This window comes from Phyllostomus hastatus, unplaced genomic scaffold (genome assembly GCF_019186645.2).
Source record: "Phyllostomus hastatus isolate PE091 unplaced genomic scaffold, TTU_PhHast_1.1 phas_contig_40, whole genome shotgun sequence".
Classification (NCBI taxonomy): domain Eukaryota; kingdom Metazoa; phylum Chordata; class Mammalia; order Chiroptera; family Phyllostomidae; genus Phyllostomus; species Phyllostomus hastatus.
Genome location: NW_025333872.1, coordinates 9596698 through 9620902, shown reverse-complemented (window position 1 = coordinate 9620902; position 24205 = coordinate 9596698). Strand labels below are relative to the sequence as shown.

Sequence of the window (24205 nt, the reverse complement as noted above, 5' to 3'; positions counted from 1 at the left end):
ACTCTTGAGCCTGGCCTGCTTACTGCTTGCAAGGGAAAGGACAGTTTGAACACAGACTGAAGAAGAGAGAGCTGGGTGAAACTCTGCTTTTTCTTCACAAGAAATGCTGCTCTGCATGGCCCTGCCCACTGTACTGGGATGTGACCTGCCCGCCCTGTGAACACGAGGCACTGTCGGCCCCTTGTCCCCTACTGAGCCCAGTCGGTCCCAGTGCAGGGTGGCAGCATCGGCATCAGCCCTCATGGTACAGGAGGACTACGCAGAAGACCAAGGGGAAAGAGAGGCCAAAAAAAAGGGAAATTCAATCCAGCCAGACCAAAGCTATTTGTGCTATTTACTTTGTGGGCTCTCAGCAGCTGTTTAGCTTTGCTAGACTTCTATAGTAAGAACGTTTCCAAAAATAGAACAGTGGAATGTCAGAATTAATGGAGTCACGGCAATAAAATATGTCTACCACTAGGCTGACCTGACGCTGGCCCCTTGGTGTGAAAGTTGTCCTGCACAGGGTGTCCCCCAGACAGGGTGCCCTGCATGGTGTGCTGGCCCCTCTCCCACTCTGGGTGCTGGGCCCCCGCACCCCCAGACTGAGGGGAAGGCACCCACTTTTGAAGAGTAAACACACCGTGACTAGAGGGATCTGTAAGGGGATGTTTTTTATCCAAGCCAGGGCAAGCCAATGGTTGGATCAAAAGGCTAGGTTCTTAATGTATATTTTACTACCACTTAAAAAAAAAGCTAACTTCTTACCAATAGAGGAGGAAAGGGGCAGGATGTCTGGTCAGCCCCCGGCCAGGGTCCCTGTGTCACCTCCTCATGCCCAGGTCCCACAGTCTCCACACCCGCCCTGCTGTGACTGACTTTTCTGTCATCCCCACCTCCAAGGACAAGAGACTGCTGCTCCTTCTTCCCTGCGTCACAACCAGCAGAGCCGTGAAGGACATTTCGGCGGCCACCTGTGTTTCTTCAAAAGGCACTTCTCCCAATGTGTGAACTTTGAAGAAATTCTACCCACAGAAACAAGAGCCACCTCATTTCATTACTCAGACATCACTTCTTCCTCTGTGTCTTCATTGAGACAGTCTCTCATTCAGAACCGCAAAGTGTTCCCCAAGGAAAGAGAAAATCGAAGAAACCTTGGATTCAGTGAACTCAGTCACCATTTGCTGTGGAACTTTTCAAGACATCCTCTTCTCCCAGAAAAAAATGAGAATGTCAGAGCTTAATTAGCTCTGATGGCTGGGGTGGCTGCGGGGCTGACCTGGACTCCCTGCTTCTTTTCCTTTGTGCATCCTCAGCACCCCTCCCTGCACTGCCCTCTGCCTGCACCGTTATCATTTTCCAGTGGAAAATCATGACGCTCAGTGGCGGACTGGAGGGGGCATGTTCCGGCACGCCAGCGCCCTCCCAGACCACAGCCTCCTGCCTGCCACACAAAGCCCGGTGACCGTGGAGCACCTGGGAGTATGGGGCACCGGTGCGAGGTCACTAAGTCAGAATTTGCAGGGTTCATCCTCATACTGGAGCCCTCTGTCTGTAACAGTGAGCTGTCAGGTGTCTGAGAAGCCCTGCTCAAAGGCGCTGCCAGCCAGCCTGCCCACCCCTGGCCCAGAGCCTTTCACGCCCCTCTCAGAAAGAGCCGGTTCATGTGGGCTCCTCTCCTTAGCAGTATCTGAAATGGTTCTTCTACCTTGGGATTTTGACAAAAATGACAAAATGCTTTAAGGAGAACAGAATAAATATTTTAATGAGCTATAGGTAGCATCGATATGTATACCCCAGCTGCAAGAATATGCAATACAACTTCAGAGTGGATGACAGTGCCATCAGTTCCTGTTCTCCAGGGGACACATGAAGTGTAGCAGGAGTGATCCGGCCCAGTGTCTCCTTCCTGGCGTTGCTCCGTGTGCCCTGTTTGTGCCACTGTCCTCCCCTGAATCTAAACTGGTCCACATCAGCTCGTTTATGTCAGAGATTTAGTACTTGTTGACACAACTCTCTCCACCTACACTTTCACCAGATCTGGAGTCTGTATGAGCCATGTGTCTACAGTTCTGGTTAGTTCTGTCTTTCTTTGCTACCGGCAATACAAGGGGGAATGCTGGAGGTTGTGCTGCCCTCACCCAGGAAAGCCTTGCTCTACACGCCAGGATGTCTCAGGGGACTCTTCACAGAAAGAGGGCACTCTTAGCAGCGTGAGACTACATTGCTTTGCTAGGGCTGCCATAACAAAGTACCACAAACAGGGAGGCTTAAACCACCAAAACTGATGAACTCCACCTCTGGAGGTTGGAAGTCTGAAGTTAAGATGTTGACCAGGAAATGCTCCCTCCCGAAGGTGCTAGGGAAGGACAGACTCTACTCTCTCCTGGCTTCTGGCAGCCCCGGCCTGTGGCAGCACAAGGCGTTCTCCCCGTGTGCTGCCCGCGTCCTGTTTTCCCCTTTTTACAAGGACACCGGCCATTTTAAAATAGGGCCCACCCTAATGACCTCTTTTCGACTTAACATCATCTGCAAAGATCCTAATTCCAAATAGGTCACATTAGTAGGTCCTAGGAATTAGGATTTCAACATCTTTTTTATGCCCCCTGCTCCCCTCAACATCTTTTTTGAGGGGAGCAGGGGGCATAATTCAGCCTATAGCAGTAGCTGACTCTGAATGTTTCAATCCTTCCCAGTGTGACTTAGAAGAGCTTTAACATTTATTGCACGATCAGTGTTCCTCATTCGCCAATGTCAGCACCCAGGATTTAACACTGTCCTCTGCTAGAGGCTGCTGTTTTCACCCAGGTGTGCACAGTGGCACATAAATCGTACCCTAGACCTGGAGCTGACAATACTTGCCTAGTGGCCCAGAAGGGGCACTTGCCACTGCAGCCTGAGGATGACAGGCAAGGTTCCTGGACTGGGTGGTGTCTGGCTGTGATCCTAGAGAGGAGACAAGATTCAGGGAATCTCAGAGAGAGCTGTGGCTATGCCAAGTAAAAGTTGTTGGGTTGCTGGGTATAACACATGGCTGTCACGAGTAGGAACCAGCAGGTACGCCAGTTTGACCAAAGCAAATAGGGAATTGATGGAGGTAATGTTGGAAAAGACTGAGGAGATTATACAGAGTCTTCTGTCCTCGTCTAAAAAATTAGGACTTGATCTTAGTGAGACCTGGAGACCCATTGAACAGGAGTGTGCCTGGGAAACATTGCTTATAGATTTTTCTTTTGATTCATGAAGGACAGCAAGTAAAGTATAGGATGCCAGGAGAAGATTAAGAGGAGCAGTTGCAAGCATGCAGAATGAGAATGCCCCTCCTCCTGCTCCACCCCCTGGAGGTCTCCCTGTCTTTCGGACCCGGGTCAACTGTCATGTCCACTAGGCAGCCTTTTAGAGTTACTTGCTCCTTACAGTTGGGTACCATAGTCCTTGACATGTATTGCCACCCAGCACTTATGTGGAAACTTGTGACACTTCCTATTTCCACATGCCACCACTGGGCTGTGCTCTTGTGAAAGGCATGGCTTGCTTTGCTGTGCTTGTAACCTCTATGGTGAGCCATGGGCCAGAACTTGGAAGATGCTCAGTCAATACCTCCTGAAGTGAAGAAAGACAGAAAGAATCCAATTGGCTGACAGCAATTTGATTGTAAGATAAGCAAGTTAAGAATGGTAGACTTTTAGGACTGAAAAGGACCTTGATAGTCACCTAACTCAGTTCCCCAATAACTGCGGCAAACCCCAAAAGAGCAGTGATCCTGCCTCACCGTCTGTTCCATCCTGGGGCAGCTCTCGCTATAAGACATGTCCAGCTGGAGAACTTAGAGACCACCTTATCCAAAAGGTGAAAACGTGTAGTGACTGGATCAGGGTGACTCTGAAATTAGCAGCAATGCTGGGAAATCAAAGAGAACCCTGTAACTCACCAACAGACCCATTCAGGCCTCGCCACAATCCCATGGTGTGCAGGCATTGACATTTTGATGTTTAAGTTGAGGACCTGAGGCTAAGAGAGGTTCGGTGGCCTCTTCAGTGTTGTACAGTTGACAGGTGGCAGGTCTGGGACACAGTGACAGGTAGATCGCAATCCATTCCCCATTGCCCCGAGCTGCTCCTGGGTAAGATCCCAGGTCTCCTGAGACTGTAAATTCTTCTCACTTCCTAAGAAAACCTCCCCAAAGAATCTGTTTCTCACGCCCACTTTTCTTGCTTTTCAGGAGAGAAGTATGAGCTCCACGCAGGGACTGAGTCCACCCCGAGTGTGGTCGTGCACGTGTGCGACAGTGACATCGAGGAGGAAGAGGACCCAAAGACTTCCCCAAAGCCAAAAATCATCCAGACCCGGCGTCCTGGGCTGCCGCCCTCGCCCTCTGTGTCCAACTGAGCTCACCGCTCCGCCTCGATGATAATATCTGTCTCCTCTTTATCACGCTTTTCCCTTCCTGTTGTTTGTTGAAAAAAAAATTGCCTTTAAATCACTGGGTGTTCGGTTGTTTGAGATTCCTCCCTTGTAATCAAGCCTCTCAGACAAAAGGGCTAGGAAAGGTGATATGTTTCCTGATCATATCATACCCATCAAGTGTAATCCATTATTTAGCTAGAAGGTTCTAGGGAAAAAAGTAGTATTTTCTTATTAAACAATCAGCACAGCCTATATCTTCATTCTCTCGTGGTGATCCAAGCCAGAGACATCAGTGACAAATAGCACCTGTGTTGTTTGTGAGCTGTTTCGGTCCCAGTCCTGATGTGCGTGTGTGTTGTTTATTCCTGGCCACTTAAGTAGGACCATAATTAAACTTGACTTTGACTGCATGAGATATCCCTATCCGGTCTCACTCAGTCCTCTGCATCCCGACATTCCCAGGACATGCATGATCACCAGCATTTATTTTCATGATTTGAGGATGTACTATTGACTCACAGATTGTCAGCATCCAGCCATGTCCTATGTAGATTAGGAAAAGTATCAGAATCGTCCAGCTCAACAAGTCTGGGTGCATTCACTACTCTGAGTCAATACTTCATAGCTCTATCAGAATTCCTGGAGGCAAAACTGAGCTTGGCCCCAAAGATATTCCTCAGTAGATTTTGAACACCACTTCCATATAGAACTTCCCCAGCCTCGTTGGGGAGGCTGGTCCAGGATGATAGAGACTGATTTCAGACAAACCTATTTATTACAAAAGTTTCATGGTGTCTGAACGATTGTTTTTTCTCTTTGTATATTTGTACAAATGTTTCAGCTGTGCTTTTAAAATCTGGATGTTTTTTATTTAGTAATTGCTCAGCCATTTGCTGCTTAAAAGCATAATATGTGCATTGCTTATGAATGCATTCATATACTAATGCTGATAATCAGATAATATTACAGTCTATTATGGATAATGCTGAATTTTGAAAGGGCACAAAACTTCTCATGCCAGTATCTAAATGATTAGCCAACATCTTTGCTATCAAGACGACTTGTTTTAAAATAAAGATGCTAATGTCAGTTGTAGACAATGCGGATGAAGCCAAATCTCCAGAATGTAGCAGCTGCTGAGCATATTGAGAGGTGAAGGATGGTAGGTAAATGTACACCGACACTACTCATGCAATGCCCATATGCCCAGAAACCTATTTGTTTTCGTCACATGTGATTTTTCTATTTCTCTAGCCCAAAGTGCATTACAGAGCATACACCGATAGAACCATTACCTTCTGCTCCATGTGCCAGGCCTCGTCTACTCCTGTACTTTAATGAATTACATTAGATGCAAATGCCAATTACGACGGAGTGGAGAAATACTTTCATTACCCAAGCCTCAGAAAAACACGCGAGAACAAGAACACAGCCAACCGATAGAAGGACTGTTGTGGTTTTTGACTAAGGTGTATGTTAGTTTTATCAGAAACTTAAAACAGACTGATCACTCAGAAATTAAAGTCCGTTCTACTGTGAATATAGCAATATAGTACTGGACACAGTATAGGTGAAACTGAGGACAGCATTGCTTGTAAAGTCCCGAGTTTTCATAAGAAAAATGAAGGCTCCTCTTAAAAATAAGATCTGAGGAGTGTATAATAAGCAAATGCTTTTGACTTTCCTTTGCTGCGGAGGTTTTCGGTGTTTCTCTGACCAACGAGAGATGAGACGCACTAGTGGGGAGATGTCGCCCTCTAGTGGCAGACATGCCGCCCTCCGCTAGGGAGCCGGACAGAGAAGGGCCGCTGCCGGCCATTTTGTGCTGAATGACTTTTTCAGATACTCAGAATTTTCAGCATGCAGGTCTTAAAGAAAATCTGGATGAGAGAAAATATTTGGAAATGGCTTTTCAATGTTTAAAAACACATACATCAGGCACTTCCAACCAAATTTAGTAAAAGTTGAAACGACTGGTCTGTGTAGCCGTAAAATAAAAGCTCAGTGGAGTGTGTGACCTAAATGGTTAGTTTTGCTGAACTTGACCGCAAAGTGTCCGTGTGAACTGGTCTCCGACGAAGCAATTCTCTTACTAGATTGGGCTTTCGGAGGGAGAAGAGGGACTTTTAGCAGGAGGCGGGAAGCGGTTCAGAGGAAGCTCCTAGCACTGTGCAAGTCAGAACTGCCTCAGCATTTCCATGACGCACATTATGCAAACCTCTTTAGCACTATTTTAAGTTTGAAGAGTTTAAATATGGGGGGAGGGGGTGATTTCCACCAACTGAATCATTTGTGCACGTGTATAGCTCAAAGAGCTTCTACTTCAAATAAACCTGGTGAATGACTCTGTCCGTGTGGTTGATTGCTTGCCGTCTGCGCAGCCCACCGTGTAGGGGTGATCCTGGCAGGGTGATCCTGGCGGAGGGCGGCGCCACCCTCGGAGGAGACCGGCTCACCTGAGCTCTTTTGGGCGAGCGCGGAGGGTGAAGCTGGTCGGCCAGGCCTCTTGGAGGAGGAGGACTTGGGACTAGGCCAGGAGGACACGTTGGGCTCTGATCAGGGAGGTGGAAGAGCCCATTTATCGCCATCTTTGCACTTTCTTCGTCCAAAAAGCCTTCTCAAGTGTACTAGGACCCTCAAGACCCAAAGTAGGTAAAATGCCACATAGAATACAAAAAAAAACCACTATCATAAAAAGGGGTACATTGTATTTCATTAAAATTAAGAGCATCCATTCATCAGATGACACTATTGTGAAAAAGGAAAGCCACAGGCTGGGAAAAGATAGATATTTGCACTACATGTGGGTGTTAAATAACTCATACCCGAAATATACCACAAACAAGCAAAAAACCTCCTCCAAATCAATAAGAAAAAGGCAAGTATTTCCTTGTTTTTGGATGGTCAAAATACTTGACACTTCACATATGTTGGCAATTTATGCATACACACTCATACCTGAAATACCCATATGGCCCATATACATTATAAAGTGTTCAACATCATTTCTCATCAGGGAAAGGCAAATCAAAATCTCAGAGGGGCACACCACACACCCATCAGGATGGCTGGAATTGTGTATGGGGACATGTAAAGTGCTGGCGACAAGAGGCAGCGAGGCAGAGTACAGGCTGGTGCCACTACCACCTTGGAATACTGGAAATACCCACCAAGGCTAAGCAAACACTCACCTCGCTGGGAGCCACCCTCGCCAGGGTATACACCCCGCAGACACGAGTTTCACATCTGTCAAAGCTCGGGCACAACAATATCCGCAGCAGTGCTGCTTACAGCAGCCAGCAGCAGGGTACAACCTGAATGTCCTTCAACTGCAGAATGGGTGAACAAGCACTGGTACACTCACACGAAGGACACCACAAAGCAATAAAAACCACAAATTACTGGGACATAGAACAACATGGATGAATCTCAAAATCATCCTTTCGAGCAAAAAAAAAAGACACGGAAGAGTACATGATGTGTGTGTGACTCCACTTACGATGATAAGACATAGTCAGCAGTGACCAACATTGACAGAAATGACAGTGGCTGCCTTCTGGAGGCAGTGACTGAGAAGGGACACACGGGCGCATTCCACATCTCCATCTAGAGCTCTGTGGAGGTGTGCATATGCAAAATTCATTTAAAATGTGGGCAACACTGTATGTAAATTATACCTCAAGTGAAACAAAACCACTGTGAGACCAGGCAGAAAGAGCCATTAGTTGTGAAAATAATTTGGAATGTACCCCCATCCTAAAAATACATCCAGGTTATGCCTGTGAGATATCTCCATACATACAAAGCCTTTCTTTAACATCTATGTATTTTATAAAATAGAAAGCATTGGACTGCAGCGCTGGATGAGACACTGTTCACTCCAATGACAAATATTTAGCAAGGACCTACTGTGTGCCTGATACTGGTTTTCCAGGTGTGAACAGGTAGATATTAGGGTCCATGCCATTCACAGAGTAAAATCAAGTGTGGGAAAGAGACCATAAACAAAGAAATAAGCAAATAAATCACTACAAATTCTGGTACATGAGCACAGTGAAGAAAAGCAAGAATACACTGTGAGAATAGAGAATAAAAGGAAATGGTCATAGGCAGGGAAAGCCCTTCTGAAAAGGTGACATTGGACTTCCGGCCAAGATGGAGGCATAGGTAGACACACTGTGCCTCTTTGCACAACCAAAAGACAGAAAACAACAAATTTAAAAACAAAAAACAACCAGTACTGACAGAAAATCGAACTGTGTGGAAGTCTGACAACCAAGGACTTAAAGAAGAAACATTCATCCAGACAGGTAGGAGAGGCAGAGATAGGCAGCAGGGCAGAGAGGACTTGCAGCAAGGCGTTGGATTGCAGGCTGGGAGGTCCCACATTCACGTGCAGATAAACCAGGAGGAACAACTAGGGAACCAGACAGACCATGCAACCCAGGGTCCCAGTGTGGGGAAATAAAGCCTCAAAACCTCTGACTGAAAACACCTGTGGGGATTAAGGCGACAGCAGAAGAAAATCCCAGCCTCACAGGACAGTTCATTGGAGAGACTCACAGGGTCCTAGAACATACACAAACCCACCCACCCAGGGAATCAGCACCAGAAGGGCCCAATTTGCTTGTGGGTAGCATGGGAAGTGACTGAAAACTAGTAGAGAGCAGAGCAAGTGTCACTGTTCCCTCTCTGACCCCTCCCCCACATTCAGCATCACAAAGTAGTGATGTAGGTTGCCCCGCCCTGGTGAACACCTAAGGCTCCACCCCTAACTACATAACAGGTGTGTCAAGACAAAAAAAAAATGGTCCAAATGAAAGAACAGATCAAAGCTCCAGAAAAAAATACAACTAAGCGACGAAGAGATAGCCAACCTATCAGATGCACAGTTCAAAACACTGGTAATCAGGATGCTCACAGAATTGGCTGAATATGGTCACAAATTAGATTAAAAATAATGAAGGCTATGCTAAGTGAAATAAAGGACAATGTACAGGAAACCAACAGTGACAGGAAGGAAACTGGGGCTCAAATCAACGGTGTGGACCAGAAGGAAGAAAGAAACATTCAACCAGAACAGAATGAAGAAGCAAGAATTCAAAAAAATGAGGAGAAGCTTAGGAACCTTCAGGACAACTTTAAACATTCCAACATCCAAATGTTAGGGGTACCAGAAGGAGAAGAGGAAGAGCAAGAAATTGAAAACTTATTTGAACAAATAATGAAAGAGAACTTCCCCAATCTGGCAGAGGAAATAGACTTCCAGAAAGTCCAGGAAGCTCAGAGAGTCCCAAAGAATTTGGACCCAAGGAGGAACACACCAAGGCACATCATCATTAAGTTACCGAAGGTTAAAGATAAGGAGAGAATCTTAAAAGCAGCAAGAAAAAAGGAGACAGTTACCTACAAAGGAGTGCCCATGAGACTGTCAGCTGATTTCCCAAAACAAACCTTGCAGGCAAGAAGGGGCTGGAAAGAAGTATTTGAAGTCATGAAAAGCAAGGACCTACATCCAAGATTACTCTATCTAGCAAAGCTATCATTTAGAATGGAAGGGCAGATAAAGTGCTTCCCAGATATGGTCAAGTTAAAGGAGTTCATCATCACCAAGCCCTTATTATATGAAATGTTAAAGGGACTTATCTAAGAAAAAGAAGATAAAAATATATGTACAGTAAAATGACAACAAACTCACAGTTATTAACAACCAAACCTAAAACAAAAACAAAAACAAACTAAGCAAACAACTAGAGCAGGAACAGAATCACATAAATGGACAGCACATGGGGGATTATCAGTGGGGGAGTAGGTGGAGAGAAAGGGGGAAAAGGTACAGAAAATAAGTAGTATAAATGGTAGGTAGAAAATAGATGGGGGGAGTTAAGAATAGTATAGGAAATGGAGAAGCCAAAGAACTTACATATATGACCCATGGACATGAACTAAAGGGGGGAAATCCAGGGGGGAGGGGCACTGTGCAGGGCAGAGGGGAGCAAAAGGGGGAAAATGGGACAACTGTAATAGCATAGTCAATAAAATATATTTTTTAAAAAAGGTGACATTGAAGCTGAACTGAAGAAGGAACAAGCAGGGTGCTGGCCATGGACTGAAAAGGCCTGCTCGTGTTGGAGGAACCTACGGGTGTCACTGGTGTGGCAGAAATGCAGAGAATGTGGGCCCCGAATGAGGTTGGGAAAGGGCTCAGGTCTGGGCTCTGTAGAGCTTGGTGGGCTGTGCTAGGGGGTTGGAATTTATTTTAAGCACAATGAGAAGGGTTTTAGCAGGGGAATTATATGACTCAATTTATTGTGAGACATTCTATTTTCATAGAAGCTTCCTGACACAAAGCCATGGTCCTAAATGTCCAGATAGTATGTTTGGAGAGGGGGGCTTGACCCCTTGCTGCCCACTTTAGGCTTGAAAAGATAGCTTTGACTAGCAGTGTTCATCACTGCAGTTTTATCTACCAAACACCTTCTCAGCAGCTGATGTCAATACACAGGGCCATTCATGGTTCCAGAAAACTTTGCTTCTCTTTTCTATCTTTCCCCAAGTCATTTAGAAGGCCTTGGTGCAAGCAAGGGGGAACAGAGTGGGTGATAAAGAATGATAAGTCAGTGATTCAGGAAAACATTCATTTAGCTGCTGGTACAGTGTGTCCCTGCCAGAAGCCACCATGCAGAGCGTCACTGAACACTTGGCAGACTTTCCCCTTAAATTTATGCAATCTGAGGAAGGGAAATTTTCAAGCAAAAAGTTTTCTGTCAAACTTATTTATCTGCTTCCTTCAAAGGTAGCCTAGGGAAATGTAGGTGGAGTTGATTCAGAAGACTTTACGTCTCTAAAAGGAAGCCGTATCCAAGGTGGTGTGTAGGTATGCGCGTGTGCGTGTGCGTGTGCATTCCAGTGTATTTGGTATGAGCTGGAGATAGGAAATCCAGAATAGGCCAAAATGGTTGAAATACTTTGTGCTAAAAGTTTTAATGCATACTACCTCTCTGGTTCTTTCGTCTTATTTTTCATTCTTATCCAATAATTGAGTTTGAAAACTTTAAGGGCTGGGAGTGACTAGGGCCTCCTTGGCTAGTTGCCATTATTAGGGAAATCATTATTATTCCCCGAACAGTCTTTGGATTTGCCTATGGCATCATGTTATCCCTAAACCAAGATTTATTTTTGTTTTCATAATGCTGCCAAGTCAGCACCTAGCAGCTCACGTGATGTGTTGCAGTGTGTGCTGTGTCATACATTGCAGCGCCCCCTTCAGGGTGGAGGCGCTTATGATCCCACATACAGGGGTGTTGGTGGCTCATGACTCTTCACTGAGTGGCCAGGCATTGCACTCAGATGGAGAGATCCCCCACCCCAGGCAGAGCCTGTACACGGTGACTGGTCATGTAGTAGTGGGGTGACCCAGTATGACTACTCAAGGGCTACCCCAGCTCCAGAGCTACTTATGGGACTGCCTGAGGCCTCTGCATCTCAGTTCAACTCTTTCCTCTGCCTAAACATACTTCCTTCACGCCCCCACCCCCCGCAGGTGTGACACCAAAGGCTCCCCTACAAAACTCCGGTGTGCACGTCTTCCGAGAGAGGCTGGCCTAACACGGTATTACATCCTCATCCTCTCCATCACTTGGCGCTCTCCGGAACTGTACAGTGCTTTTCCATCCATCCCATTGCCTTTGCATTTCTGACATGAACCAGTCTTATCTGGGGTTGAACTTTTCCAAAAGCAGCACAGCAAAGCTCCAGTCGGCTTCCTCTGTGTTGGGTGGCTGAGTGCGTGGTGGGCCAGAAACAGCGCTGGTAACAAGTGCCACCAAGCAGGAAGGAGAGATTGTCCCAAACTTGTTGGGCCGTGAGGAAGATGATGAACACCTCTTCAGATATGGTCGGGGCCCTTGTGAAAAACACAGAGGTGTCTGTGGCAAGAAAATCAGGGCCCTGTGTGCCACCGTTGGCCCAGCCTCGTGTATGGGAAAGGGATAGAGATGGTGTACCTAACTTTAGGCAAATTACTAAAGTCCATGACTAAGTTCACAAATTTTGATGCCACACGACCCCAGTTCTGCTGCTTAGTAAACCCATGGTCTTCTGCAAGTTTCTTAGACCAGATCTTGTTTTGCACATCTGCCAAGGGGCAGAATATTAGTACCTATCTCATAGGAGGGATTAAGTGAGAAACATTTCAGGAGCTGAGCACATAGGAAGTCCACAGCCAACACTTTTGTGCATCAGGTCCCAGGTGGAGCACTTGACAGTCATACTCTGACCTAGTCTTCTTGGTGGTGATTTCACTGCTCTCATTTTCCATAAATAATAGTCGTTATTTTGGAGTGCTTACTCTATGTCAGGTCCTCTTCTGAGTTCTGTACTTTCTTATTTAATTCTCTCAATGACCCTATGAAGAAGGCACTGATGTCACATTGTATATGTGAGGCAACTGAAGCCCCAAAGAGTTATTGAAGATGCGATACTCAAAGAGTGTTCCATGCACTGCCCACATCAGCACCAGCATCCCCTGGAGGCTGGTTAGCATTCAGAGCCTCAGCCTCTCTCTGATCTACTGAATCAGAACCTACATTTTAACCAGATCCTCCCTCCCATCACTGCTATGCAGGGTGCCGATTAAAAAGCACTCAAGTCCTAGCAGAGCTATGACTGCAGAGCAGATACTTGTAACTGCTTCTGTGGACAGAGTGGTCATCCAGAAAGTGCTCAAATTGTATAATTTCCTTTCTCCAAGTAGTCATTAGTTTGACCAAGCTGCCTTCTCTCTCCCTATTCACAGACATTCTTTTCACTTTCTGACCTTGCCGTTTTGACTAAAACACCAAGGTATTACTGCCATGATTCAGGCTCAGACAAAGCTCTGCCAATGGCCATTCCAATGATCGCCAGCAAAAGTGCTTCTGACTTAGCATAATATTCTCAAGGTCTATCCATGTTGTCGTAAATGGCTGTACTTCATCTTTTCTTATGCCTCAGTAGCAGGTTTGACTTTGGGTGGTGGGCACACATGCAGTATACAGATCTTGTATCATAGAAATATGCACCTGAAACCTATGGTCCTATTAACCAAAGTAACCCCCATGATTTAATAAAAAAAATTTTTTTAAATAGTGCTTCTCATAAGCTACAGTGTGAGTTCCAGAAAGGCGGTGACCCCAGGAGCAGCACACCAGAGTTCTGAGTACCAAACACTCCCAGAGTTAGTAGGAATAACAGGATGGTTTCAGGCAGGCAAGCCAGTGTCCACTGAGCTAACCAAAATAAAATCATCACCTCTAGTTAGGACAAGTGAACTACCAAGAAAGCCATTGACTTTATCCTTTTTCTCAGACACCATGCTGGAATGTGGGAAACCATGTTACTCTGTTGTTCCCACTCTGATGAACCTGGTTACAGAGTGTGGTTCTGAACCTTGGGAGTTTCCTTGGTGCAATCTGGAATTGGCCCCTATATATGGAAGACAAGAAAAGATGGAAGGAAGACGCAGACCACTCCAGATTGGTAGGTGGCAGTGTTAATAACGAGGGGAATTTACATAACAGGCTTGTCTTGGGTAGATCTTCACACCCATCTGTCAGAATCTCACAAGATATGTAGAGACCTTACCTGGACTCAGTCACATATTCTGTTCAGATGGGCTCAACAGTGCTCTGCTCTCTCAAGGGTGCATCCTTGAAACAGCTCGTAGTGTGGGAGGAAACCACATGGAAGGACAGGGGAGGGGTGAGGACTCTCCAGTGGCCAAGGTCTAGCTCTTGGGTCATCTCGGTGGTCATGCCCTCCTAATGACCTCCTCCAACATAGGGAAACATAAGTTCCAAAACCCAGAACCCAATCAAACTGTGGATTACAGTCCTTTGGGCCATAGCAGCAGGAGCCCTCTCCCAGACAGTTCTGCAGGTTTTAAAAAAGGGCAGATGATGAGCTACAAAGAGCAGCCAGTTCCCTTTACCCTCAGCAAATGGACAGCATTTAAACACAGTTCACCGGCTTTCATTCTGCTTACCATAACTTAGTAGAGAGACGGTCCATATTATCATAATTGACTCAATTTTGCATTAGCCTTACAAAATTGAAAAGGTGAACCTTCAAGTGAATAAAATGTAGTAATAAATAGGTATGTTAACTTTGCAGCTCTTTATAAAAGAATGTCTTTTCTACAACATGCAATTGCACTGGTTTAAGCAGAGGACCCTGCCTCTCTCCAGTTCCCCCCAGCTGGCTGGCCACTCCACCTGTCAGACCCAGCAACCGTGTCACCTGCGCTGCTGGTGTGTGAGAGGTCACGTATGCTGGAAGTTTTCCAGGATGAGTGCTTAACGTGTTAATGTGTATTATACCTAGCAAACCATTTTGCACCCATTTTATGTTTTTACTGCTTAGGTTGTTTTTTACCTGCTCCCTCTTCTGGTTAGTGGCAACTGGACTTCCTATGGGGAGCCAACCCATCCTGCTCTAAGTCAATTGGGATCTCACAGCATGAGGTTCTAGTACCTCCTCAGGTCTGGCTGATCCCCCAGCCACAGTGAATGATCCAGGATGGTCACATGATCCAAGGTAGGTAAATTGGAACCAATACCAGGATTTTTGCAGGTACTAATGGGAAGGAGAATATTTTCTACTTAAATTATTAAATTGAACATTTTAAACTTGAAAGATCAAGAGCTTCCATGTGGCTATTTTCTCCATAAGAATGAAGATAATCCAAAGAAAAGGAGAGCTGAAAGATTGAGAGAAAGAAAAGGAGAGACTGGAAGGAGATTTTAATGTCATTATTTGGGCATCTGGATCAAACTATACCTGAAGCTAAAATCATCTTAGACTTTTCAGATGCAAGCAACTTCCCTCTTGCTTAATCCAGTGTAAATGGGGTTTCCTCACTCTCAGCTGAGGGAATGACCAGCTAAATAGTAAAGAGAATGTAGTAGGCATAACTGTAAAGTCCTATGTTTAAGTTTTCCTATGTTTAACTGTTTAAAAAAAATACACAAGTCTATGGAGGAAGTGATTATTTTAGGAAGGAAAGTATAATAAACATTTGAGGGATTTAGTTGAGCAGAAGCTCAATATTTGTCCGTGTGGAGGAGGGGCAAAATCTTCTATTCATGAATCTTTTCTTTAAAATGGTAAATGGAACACATATATTTACTGCCCAGCTGATACCTTCAAATCTCTAAGATATTGCCAAAAATGTCATCAAAAGAAAATACGCACAATAGCTCTGAAACCCAAGAAAAGTGTGTTGTCGACAGAATCGGAGTCACTTATGGAGTGAATGCTGAGAGCAGGTTAACAGAGAAACTAGACCTGATAAAGCCATAACAGGAAACCTGTCCAGAGGAAGGCTACCATGGAAGCCATTCTTTCCGCCTGAGCCCAGGAGAAGCTCTGAGCTCTGAGTCAGCAAGTACACACAGGAGTGGGCAGGAAATAAAAGGGCTGCTTTTGGAAGACCAGAGGCCAGTTAAGCCCCTCGCTACCACTAGCTATAGCTGCAGAAATGCCCCACAGCCAAATCCCCAAAACGTTTTTTCTAATGAAGCGAAAGGGCTGCCTGGTGTATGCTCCTAATGGGGACCTGGGGTCCATCAGGGCCTCACAACCATTCCTTACCTCCCCTGGAGACTGGATGAGAGACACGCATGCTTCCCAGTTACTTAGGGCATTTTCCAGTGGCTTCCCTGGGAAGCATGAAAGGTAAATTTCACAAGACCTTGCATGTTTGCACCTTCACACCTGAATGATAGTTTGGTTTGTTGGAATGTCTTCAGAATTTTGAAGGTATCTCTCCTTGCTTTCTAGCTTCTATAAACCCCAAGTCATTCTCATTTCTAATTCTTTTATGTCGCCCTCATTTTCTCCCTGGAAGCTTTCAAGGCTGCTTTGTCCCTACTGTTGTGAAATTTCATATGTTAGATACCTCATGGGTCCTTTCATGGATACTTTTCTTGACTAATTATTTGAAATGTCCCTTCTCTCTATCTTTTCTACTCTCTTTTGAAATATTTGAAATTATCCCCTAATTCTTTCCCTCTGCAATTTTCCATCACTTTGCCTTTTTGTTCTACTTTCTGGAAAATTTATTCAACTTCCTCTCCAAATCTCCTATTTAATTTTTTCTTTTTGTTTGCATGTATGTAATTCCTGAGAATATTGTTTATTCCTGGAATGTTTCTTCTCTATTGCCTTTTATTCTTGTTTTATACAATATCTTCTCTTCTTACCCTGGAGATTCTATCTTTTGCCTGTTTTTTTCTATTTCCTGCACATTCTGTTTTCTTCCTATTTTTTTTTTCTAATTTGACTTCTCTATCTCCATCTCTATCTCTATCTCTATCTCAATAGGGAAAGATTTTGACCCCGGGGAACACTTTTGTTTGTCACTGCTGGGACTTGCATTTCTGGCATCTGGTGGGTGAGGCCCCGGATGCTGCCAAGCCTTTTAAAATGCACAGCACAGCCCCACAACAAAGAATCACCTGACCCCAAGTGGCAGGAGTGCTGGGATTAAGAAACCCTGCGTTAGACATTTTCTCCAATGCCTGGTGGTGCTTGGAGCTTTGCTCGTGTTTTAGGTGGGACACTGGAAATGCGGTGGAATTGCTTCTGTGGCTGTGAGTAGAAGCAGATGTGACAGTAAATTGATCTGGATGTCACTTTTGTTGTAAAACTTCAAACCCTTTTTGTGTGCAGTTTAAGAATAATTTGATTACATAATTATGGAGTTAAATACATTGCAGCCATTTCTCCTAATAGATTTTATTTTTTTTAGAACAGTTTTAGATTTACAGAAAACTTGGGAAGCTACGACAGAGAGTTCATATATACCAGCTTCCCCCACTCCTAGCTGCTTACAGTAGCAAGGTCACTCGTTACAATGAATGAGCCAATATGAATACATTACCATTAACTAGTGTTCATGATGAGTCAGTTCCCCAGAGAAGAGCTGTGTCCGGTCCCTGGCCTGGAGGGTTGAAGTCTGGCGACCGGAACGCTAGGTGCCAACAGAAAGACAGCCGTTCAGTCTGCAGCGTGTCTTCAGTTCTGGGGCTCACATTCACCCCTGTCCACCCTGAGCTGTGCCCAGTGTCCCCGATCCCCAAGTCTTTCTAGTTCAGTCTCCCCAGGGAGTCTAGGGAGTCTGGGGAAAAAAAGCAGCCAAAACAGAAAACATCAAATTATATCACCATGGGAACAAGGGATCTTTACAGCAGAAAATGACGAGAATCTATCACATGAAACCGTGTGTCTGGCTGGGCACGAAGGCTGAGCGAGGATTCTACCGGTCTCATTCATGTTTCAAATAATCTTCCTATTTTAACCCCACCTGCACCCCCACTTGCAGAAGTACCTGGGGCCTAATAAACCCCCAGCACTAGTCTCCTGCCTGCTTCTGGCACCCGCTGAGCATTGTTCTCTAGCCTCTGCAGTAAGTAAGCAAGCATGCTCACTCCAGCTCTCCAGCTGCCAAAATGGTGTTGCTATTCTTTTTCCATTCTCCTTGTCCTTTTGGCCTTAGGACTTTCTTTTTCTTTCCACTAAGATTCTGAAAACAATAAAATAAACTTGTGGTTTTGATTCACCATATGTAACCAGAAATTGGAGTCACTTTCTTTTGTAGCAATCTGTGCTGAAAATATGTTGTTGATCTTTCTTCATGGCCCGAGGACTCAGCAGCATAGAGTACTCCTGAAACGAACGTGCTCCTTCATAGTCGCCCATACCCTCTCGCCCCTGCAGAAAATTACAGGATTTCTGAAAATGGGACGTGAGGTTCTCCTCTCTATTGGACGTGTTGCAGTAAGAAATGTGTCAAGTTACCTGGGTGAAGCTGGAGAAGAGACAAGCAATTGTTGGTTTTTAAACCTCCAAAAATCAGAATTTATCAGTTTCCCACAAATGAGAACAGTGCTGGACAAGAGCATTCTAACACCTGCACTCTTCTCAAAGCCTCGTGTGATATCCTCTAAGGTGATGATTTCCCCAGCCTACAGAAGGGCATTATCTTTTTTCATTGTTACAATTCCTAATCATATGCCCCATTCTGGCCTTTAGCTAGACCACTGCCACCTGGGTGACGGTGTGAACTCACTGTGTTGAAAAGAAAGTGTAAAGGGAAAGAGACCAAAGAAAAGTCAGCATCTGGCCCTGTTCGCTACAGGAGCATTTACTGAATACTTTGTTCTCGGTGTTGTTCTTTCCATGAATTTTTTTTCATTTAATCCTTAAGGCAATCTATGAAGTTGATTCTTATTCCTTCATTTTGCAGGTGAGGAAGATTGGATTAACGGAAGTTAAGCCCAAAATGCTGGGCGTCAAGCTCAGGGAGCGACTTGACGTCATCTGGCCGTGGCTGCCCTCTGCATCACAAATACCAGTGTGGACATCGCTGGGTCCTGCGGCTCTCTGGGGTCCTCAGGACAGCAGCAAAGAGTCAAGGGACTTCCTTGTAGATGTTGCCCCAGCCTGGGAAGATTAGTCTAGAGGGACCCCAAGAATGGGAACCTACCCCCCACCCCCCGTGCCTGCCTCTGGAGATGGTCACCTGCCATTCCCCACAAGGGCCTTCCCTCCTTTCCTTGTGCTCCTTTCTGCCCTGTCTGCACCTGTGAGGATAAACATCGGGGCCTACTCCTTTTCGTGCATGGAAGTGTGGCAGGAGATGGGAGACAGCCGTGCTCATTCCACATTATCTCAGGTGCCTTTTTATAGGAGTTTTACACTAATGAGGTTTAAGTGCCTCTTAAATTCACCTGAATTACTTCTACCAATTCTTAAACAGCCCTGTCACAAAGGAATCTCTACCTTTCATCTAGCAGGTACCTTACTTTTTTATTTAGGGCTGTCTTCTCTTATCATTTCTCAGGGAGGGAAAGTGTGATCTTCTCAATGTTCTTTTATACATGTTATAATTGTATGGTCACATAACTGCTTCCTGTGCTGTCTACATTCCTCAATAAGCAGGTGGCAAATGCTTAGAGAGCAAGGACGATGTCTTATCCTTCTTAGTTTGACCCACAGTATCTGATCTTACACCAATCATCTATTAGGTGCTAAATAAATCCTTAATGAATGAAATGGATAAAAGTACTAGATGATTTGGAATCTCATTGGTATAAATTACCAAAAAATGGAAAAGGACTTTATATAAGACTACATGAAAACTATGCGCCTATTCTCACAGATTTCCTCAACCATAATCTCAGTCTGATAGAGGAAAAAGAGGCCATCATATATTCACTCCACTTGTTGAAGGCCCACTGTGTTCCAGGCACTGTAATAGGCCTTAGAAAAATGAGACATTCGATGAAAAATACAATCTGAGTTCCTGCCCTGAGTTTACTTTTATAGGGATTTAGTGGTTGGAAAATGTTACAAACTGAATTATGTCCCCCAGAAATCCATACAGTGAAGACCTAATACCCAGTATGACTGTTTTTGAAGATAAAGACTTTAGGGGGGAAATTAATAACAAATGAGGTCACAAGCTTTGGGTCCTAATATGATAGGATTGGTGTTCTTACAGGAAGATGAAGAGACACCAGAGACCTCTGTCTCTCCCACAGAGGAACGGTCACGTGAGGACACAGAGAGAAGGTGGTCGTTTAAAAGCCAGAGAGTTCTCACCAGGATTCTCCCCTCATGGCACCTTGACTTTGGATTTCCCCTTTTCATAACCATGACAAAGCCTTAAGCCACACAGTCTGTGGTGTTTTGTTTGACAACCTGAGAAGATGAATGCATCAGTGGTTATTGTAAGTAAGCAAGGAAATAGGAAAAAAAGGAAATTGCTCACATAATGAAAATACAGAATGATTTTGACTATCAGTTAGGATTCATGTCATTTACTTAACAGTTACAACCATACCAGTTTTTTATGAATCCCAGTAAAGGAGAATCTACAACTTCCCTTGATACTCCCCTTGAGGATTACTTGACTCTCTCACCCTGTCTAAAGCCTTTCGCTGTCGGGTTATGATTAATGTTTATCTACCTCCCGAGGCTCATAGACTATCTATTGTACTTCCACAGCCAGTCTCAGCCTCATTCACAAGCCAGAGGCCGCTGCCCGACGTCTGGCCTAAATATAGCTGCAACCCTCTTGGGGTTTTCTCATTTTTCCTGTGAACCAAATGTTTTGACCCTTGTTCTGGTTTTAATTGGCCAACTGATTAATTTATTTCCATAACCAAGCAATCTCTCTGCAAGGATTCCTGAATCACCAAGAGAGTCTGCTCTCCCTTGGCTCTTGGACTCAGGTGGGCATATACCCCGGCTAACTGCCGCATGGGCCGGTCCCGGCTCTCACAGCTAGACTTGCAACGTTTGTGTTGGTTACCTGTTGCCATTTATAAGTGGTTAAACAACACACACCTACTCTCTTCATTTCTGTGGGTCTAGAATCTCACTTAGCTGGGTCCTCTACTTCAGGATCTCAACAAGTTCAAGTCTTATCTATTGCTAGGTCTTATCTATTCCAAGGCTGCATCGAGTTGCTGACAGGACTGTGATGTCACCTGAAGGCGCGACTGGAGACTGATCCACTTACAGGCTCACAGGGTTATTGTCCGAATTCTGTTCCTCAAGGTCTGCTGGACTGAGGGCCTTGGTGCCTCGCTGGCTGTTGTCCAGCAAATTGTAAAACAGTACAGATACTTTGGAAAAGAGCTATTTGCAGTTGAAAGCACTTCTAACAGATACATGTTTCAATAGCTCGGAACTCAAATATCTGAAATTTTAGGTCAGGAATTTTGGCCAAAGTCACAACCTCTATCAATCCAAGATTTAAAATTATCTTTCTCCATATTGTGTAAGCTCTTATAGATGGTGTAAATGCAGAAAAATTGTGAGAACTTCATAATATATTCCATTTGTTCTTCTTATTGTTATTAATTTATTATATTTACTTTAAAATTATACTTCTGACAGTGAGAACTCCACATAGTCAAGTTGCCAATATTATGTCAAAGAAGAAGCAAGAAGAGGAAAGGTGTGAGGGGAAAAAATAAGGCAGACCCTCTGGAAGAGAAAACAATCAAAGGAGGAGGGGAAAAGCATACTGATACGACCGTATTCAACATCAGCCCTTAATTTCCAAAGCTTTTACAGTATTAGCCTTAGACTTTGCCCACAGAAGTAAATTTATTATGAGATTTCCCCCTCATTCTGATCCTTCCTTAAAAATCTCTAAGGGTGGTATTTTAGGACCGTAAGAGATATGTGTAAATATCATATGGGTAATATGCAAAAATATCTATAGGTAGATATGTGCCTAACTGTGTAAGTTAAGGACCCAGTGAGGACTTACCTGCTACAAAATACCTGGTCTGTAGTCTACCTGGAAATGCCGATACCTGGCTGAAGTGCTGTCTTGAGGGTTACCAAGCACAGATGATCGGGCAAAAAGGTGACTCGAGGGCTGCAGTGGCCACTGGCTACCTGTGACTGTGGAGCACTTGAAATGCGGCCAGTTTCCCATTTTGAAATGAAAATATTTTGTATATATTGGGCTCAAATAAAATATATTTCTAAAATTAATTTACCTATTATTCACAATTCATTTTAATAGGGTCACTAGAAATTTATGAATTATAATGTGGCTCTCACTGTTTTTTTTTACTAGAGAATACTGCTTACAACATGAGGGTTCTGATTAGCACAGAGGCCCAATCTCGTTTACCAGATTAAAAAAAACTGAGCTTTCAACAGATGAACCACAGGATGTGGGCATTTGCATGGGGAGGACAGAGAGGTTGGAAAGGAGAGGTCTAAGTGGGGGTGATTCTGACAAACGGAGAGCAAACTTAGTTAGTTTCACGTAGAGGAAAGGGAACGTCCTTCACGAAGACAGCTGGCTCCAAAATCGTGGTCAGGGTACCGTGCCATCCCACCGGGGCCCATCCCGTCCCCCTCGTTGGGTGATTCTCTGTTTCCTGTATGGTTTGTCCCCTCAGTCACCTTCTCACGGACTGCCAGTCACCAGGAGCTATTTTACTTGCTGCTTCCTTCAGCACGTTCCGTGACTCCGGGTGTGATGGAGGATGTTAATGCCCTGCAGTTACTATGGAATTCTAGTTGCAAGGTGAGCAAATGGAACCCAAGTGACAAATGTTTTTCTGTTCAGCAGAAACCTAGGCAGTTAACTCAGGCACAGAACTGATGGACTATTCTTGAAATGGACTGCAGGCCGAGGATTTCATCCATCCTCTGCTTAAAGCCTTCAAGGCCTCCACCGCCGGTGATATATTGTCAGTTTCCATTAAGAGCCTCGAGTCCTATTGCACTTTCTCTCTGAAGAGTGTTGGCTGTGCTGGCGAAACCCATTAAATGAACAAGTCAGCAGAACTTCAATAAACAATCAGATTAATGGCCCAGTAGGAAAGTTACGATCCCATAAGTAATAGATTTAAAGCCCCACCAGGCCCCAGTTGAGGGTCAGCAGAAGCATTTGCCTCCAAATATTGTTTGGGCAAAGAGCCACTACCTTACCTGGTGGTCTCTGTGTGGGTTCCTTTTAAATTTAGTCCTATCTGAGGACATCCAAAAAAGGCATTTACCAGATGACAAGACTGCATTTTGCAATGTTGTACGAGCCAAACCCGAAACCTTCTACATTTTTAAAATTAATGAGCAAAAAGAAAATGCATGTACTTGGGGGTGGAAATACTAGTCAGATTTGAGGGATGTTCAACTCCAACAAATGCCCTAAGTATAGGGGTCTTCTGGCAAGGGCTTCTTCCTGTCTCTGAAGTAGACGCTGAGCTATTCCAGAGCCTTTAAGTCATCAGCCAGCACAAGGGGTATAAAAGGCAGGCCCCAAACCCTATGAATACGAGACAAAGATTCCTTCCCACCCCAATCAAAAATCACTAGTGAACAGCCACCGGGAAAGTAACACAGATGACTGCTGTGTATGAATGAAATATGGGACTGTAGAGAAGCCATGTATAGAGGACTACAAACCTAAGAGCCTTGCTGTGGATGGAATGCTGCGGAAGAATGTTGCTACGACAACTCACCTACCTGTGGAAGAACTTCCCTTGCTGTGTGCTACTCGGAAGGTTGGCCAAGCCATGGCTGGATAAGAAGGGACCCCTGGAAAAAGTGGCCAGTTTCCTCAGCTGTGTCTGTCATTCCCTCAAGGAAGAACATGGGAACCCACTGGCTTTCTGGCTAAGAAACTCAGCACAACGTTCTGATGTTGGTGCAGTCAGCTCCCGGATTCTTCAGGTACCAATGCTGAACTCCAGGATTTGGCCCGCACACTATGATCTGTTCCATCTCCCTTTTACTGTCCATGAAGTGGTCACTTTACTGCTACAGCAAATGCTATTAGTTGCTTTCCCCCAAACTATCACACCAGGTTTTTTTCCTTGCTGGTTAAGGTTTATAGAGGCTAAAAATGCCAGATACTTTATTCAGTATCCTTGAAGCTAGGACTAGTTCATAGGACATCAGAAGAAGTCTATAGTGGGTTTTCTGGGAAGGTTTCCTCTCTGTAAAATGAAACATATAAGAAATGTCCCTGCCCTGACTGGCATAGCTCAGTGGATTGAGCTCGGGCTATGAACCAAAGCATCGCAGGTTCAATTCCCAGTCAGGGCACATGCCTGGGTTGCAGGCCATGGCCCCCAGCAACCGCACATTGATGTTTCTCTCTCTCTCTCTCTCTCCCTCCCTTCCCTCTCTACAAATAACTAAATAAAATCTTTCAAAATTAAAAAAAAAGAAATGTCCCTTTCATTCCCTATATTAGTTTCCAATGGCTGTTACAAACTACCACTAAGTTGGTGGCTTTAAA

General features: G+C 44.7%; 1 protein-coding gene across 3 annotated transcripts in view; it reads left to right on the top strand.

The window, feature by feature from the left end:
* The window catches only part of RCAN2 (regulator of calcineurin 2), a 261473-nt gene extending 254742 nt beyond the window's left edge, over positions 1-6731 (top strand). For all 3 annotated transcript variants that reach the window (XM_045843340.1, XM_045843341.1, XM_045843342.1), the window contains one exon: positions 4202-6731. In XM_045843340.1, the coding sequence (XP_045699296.1) occupies positions 4202-4368 (167 nt within the window). In that variant the 3' untranslated portion in view covers positions 4369-6731. The remainder of the gene's footprint in view (positions 1-4201) is intronic.
* The last annotated feature ends 17474 nt before the right edge of the window (positions 6732-24205 follow it).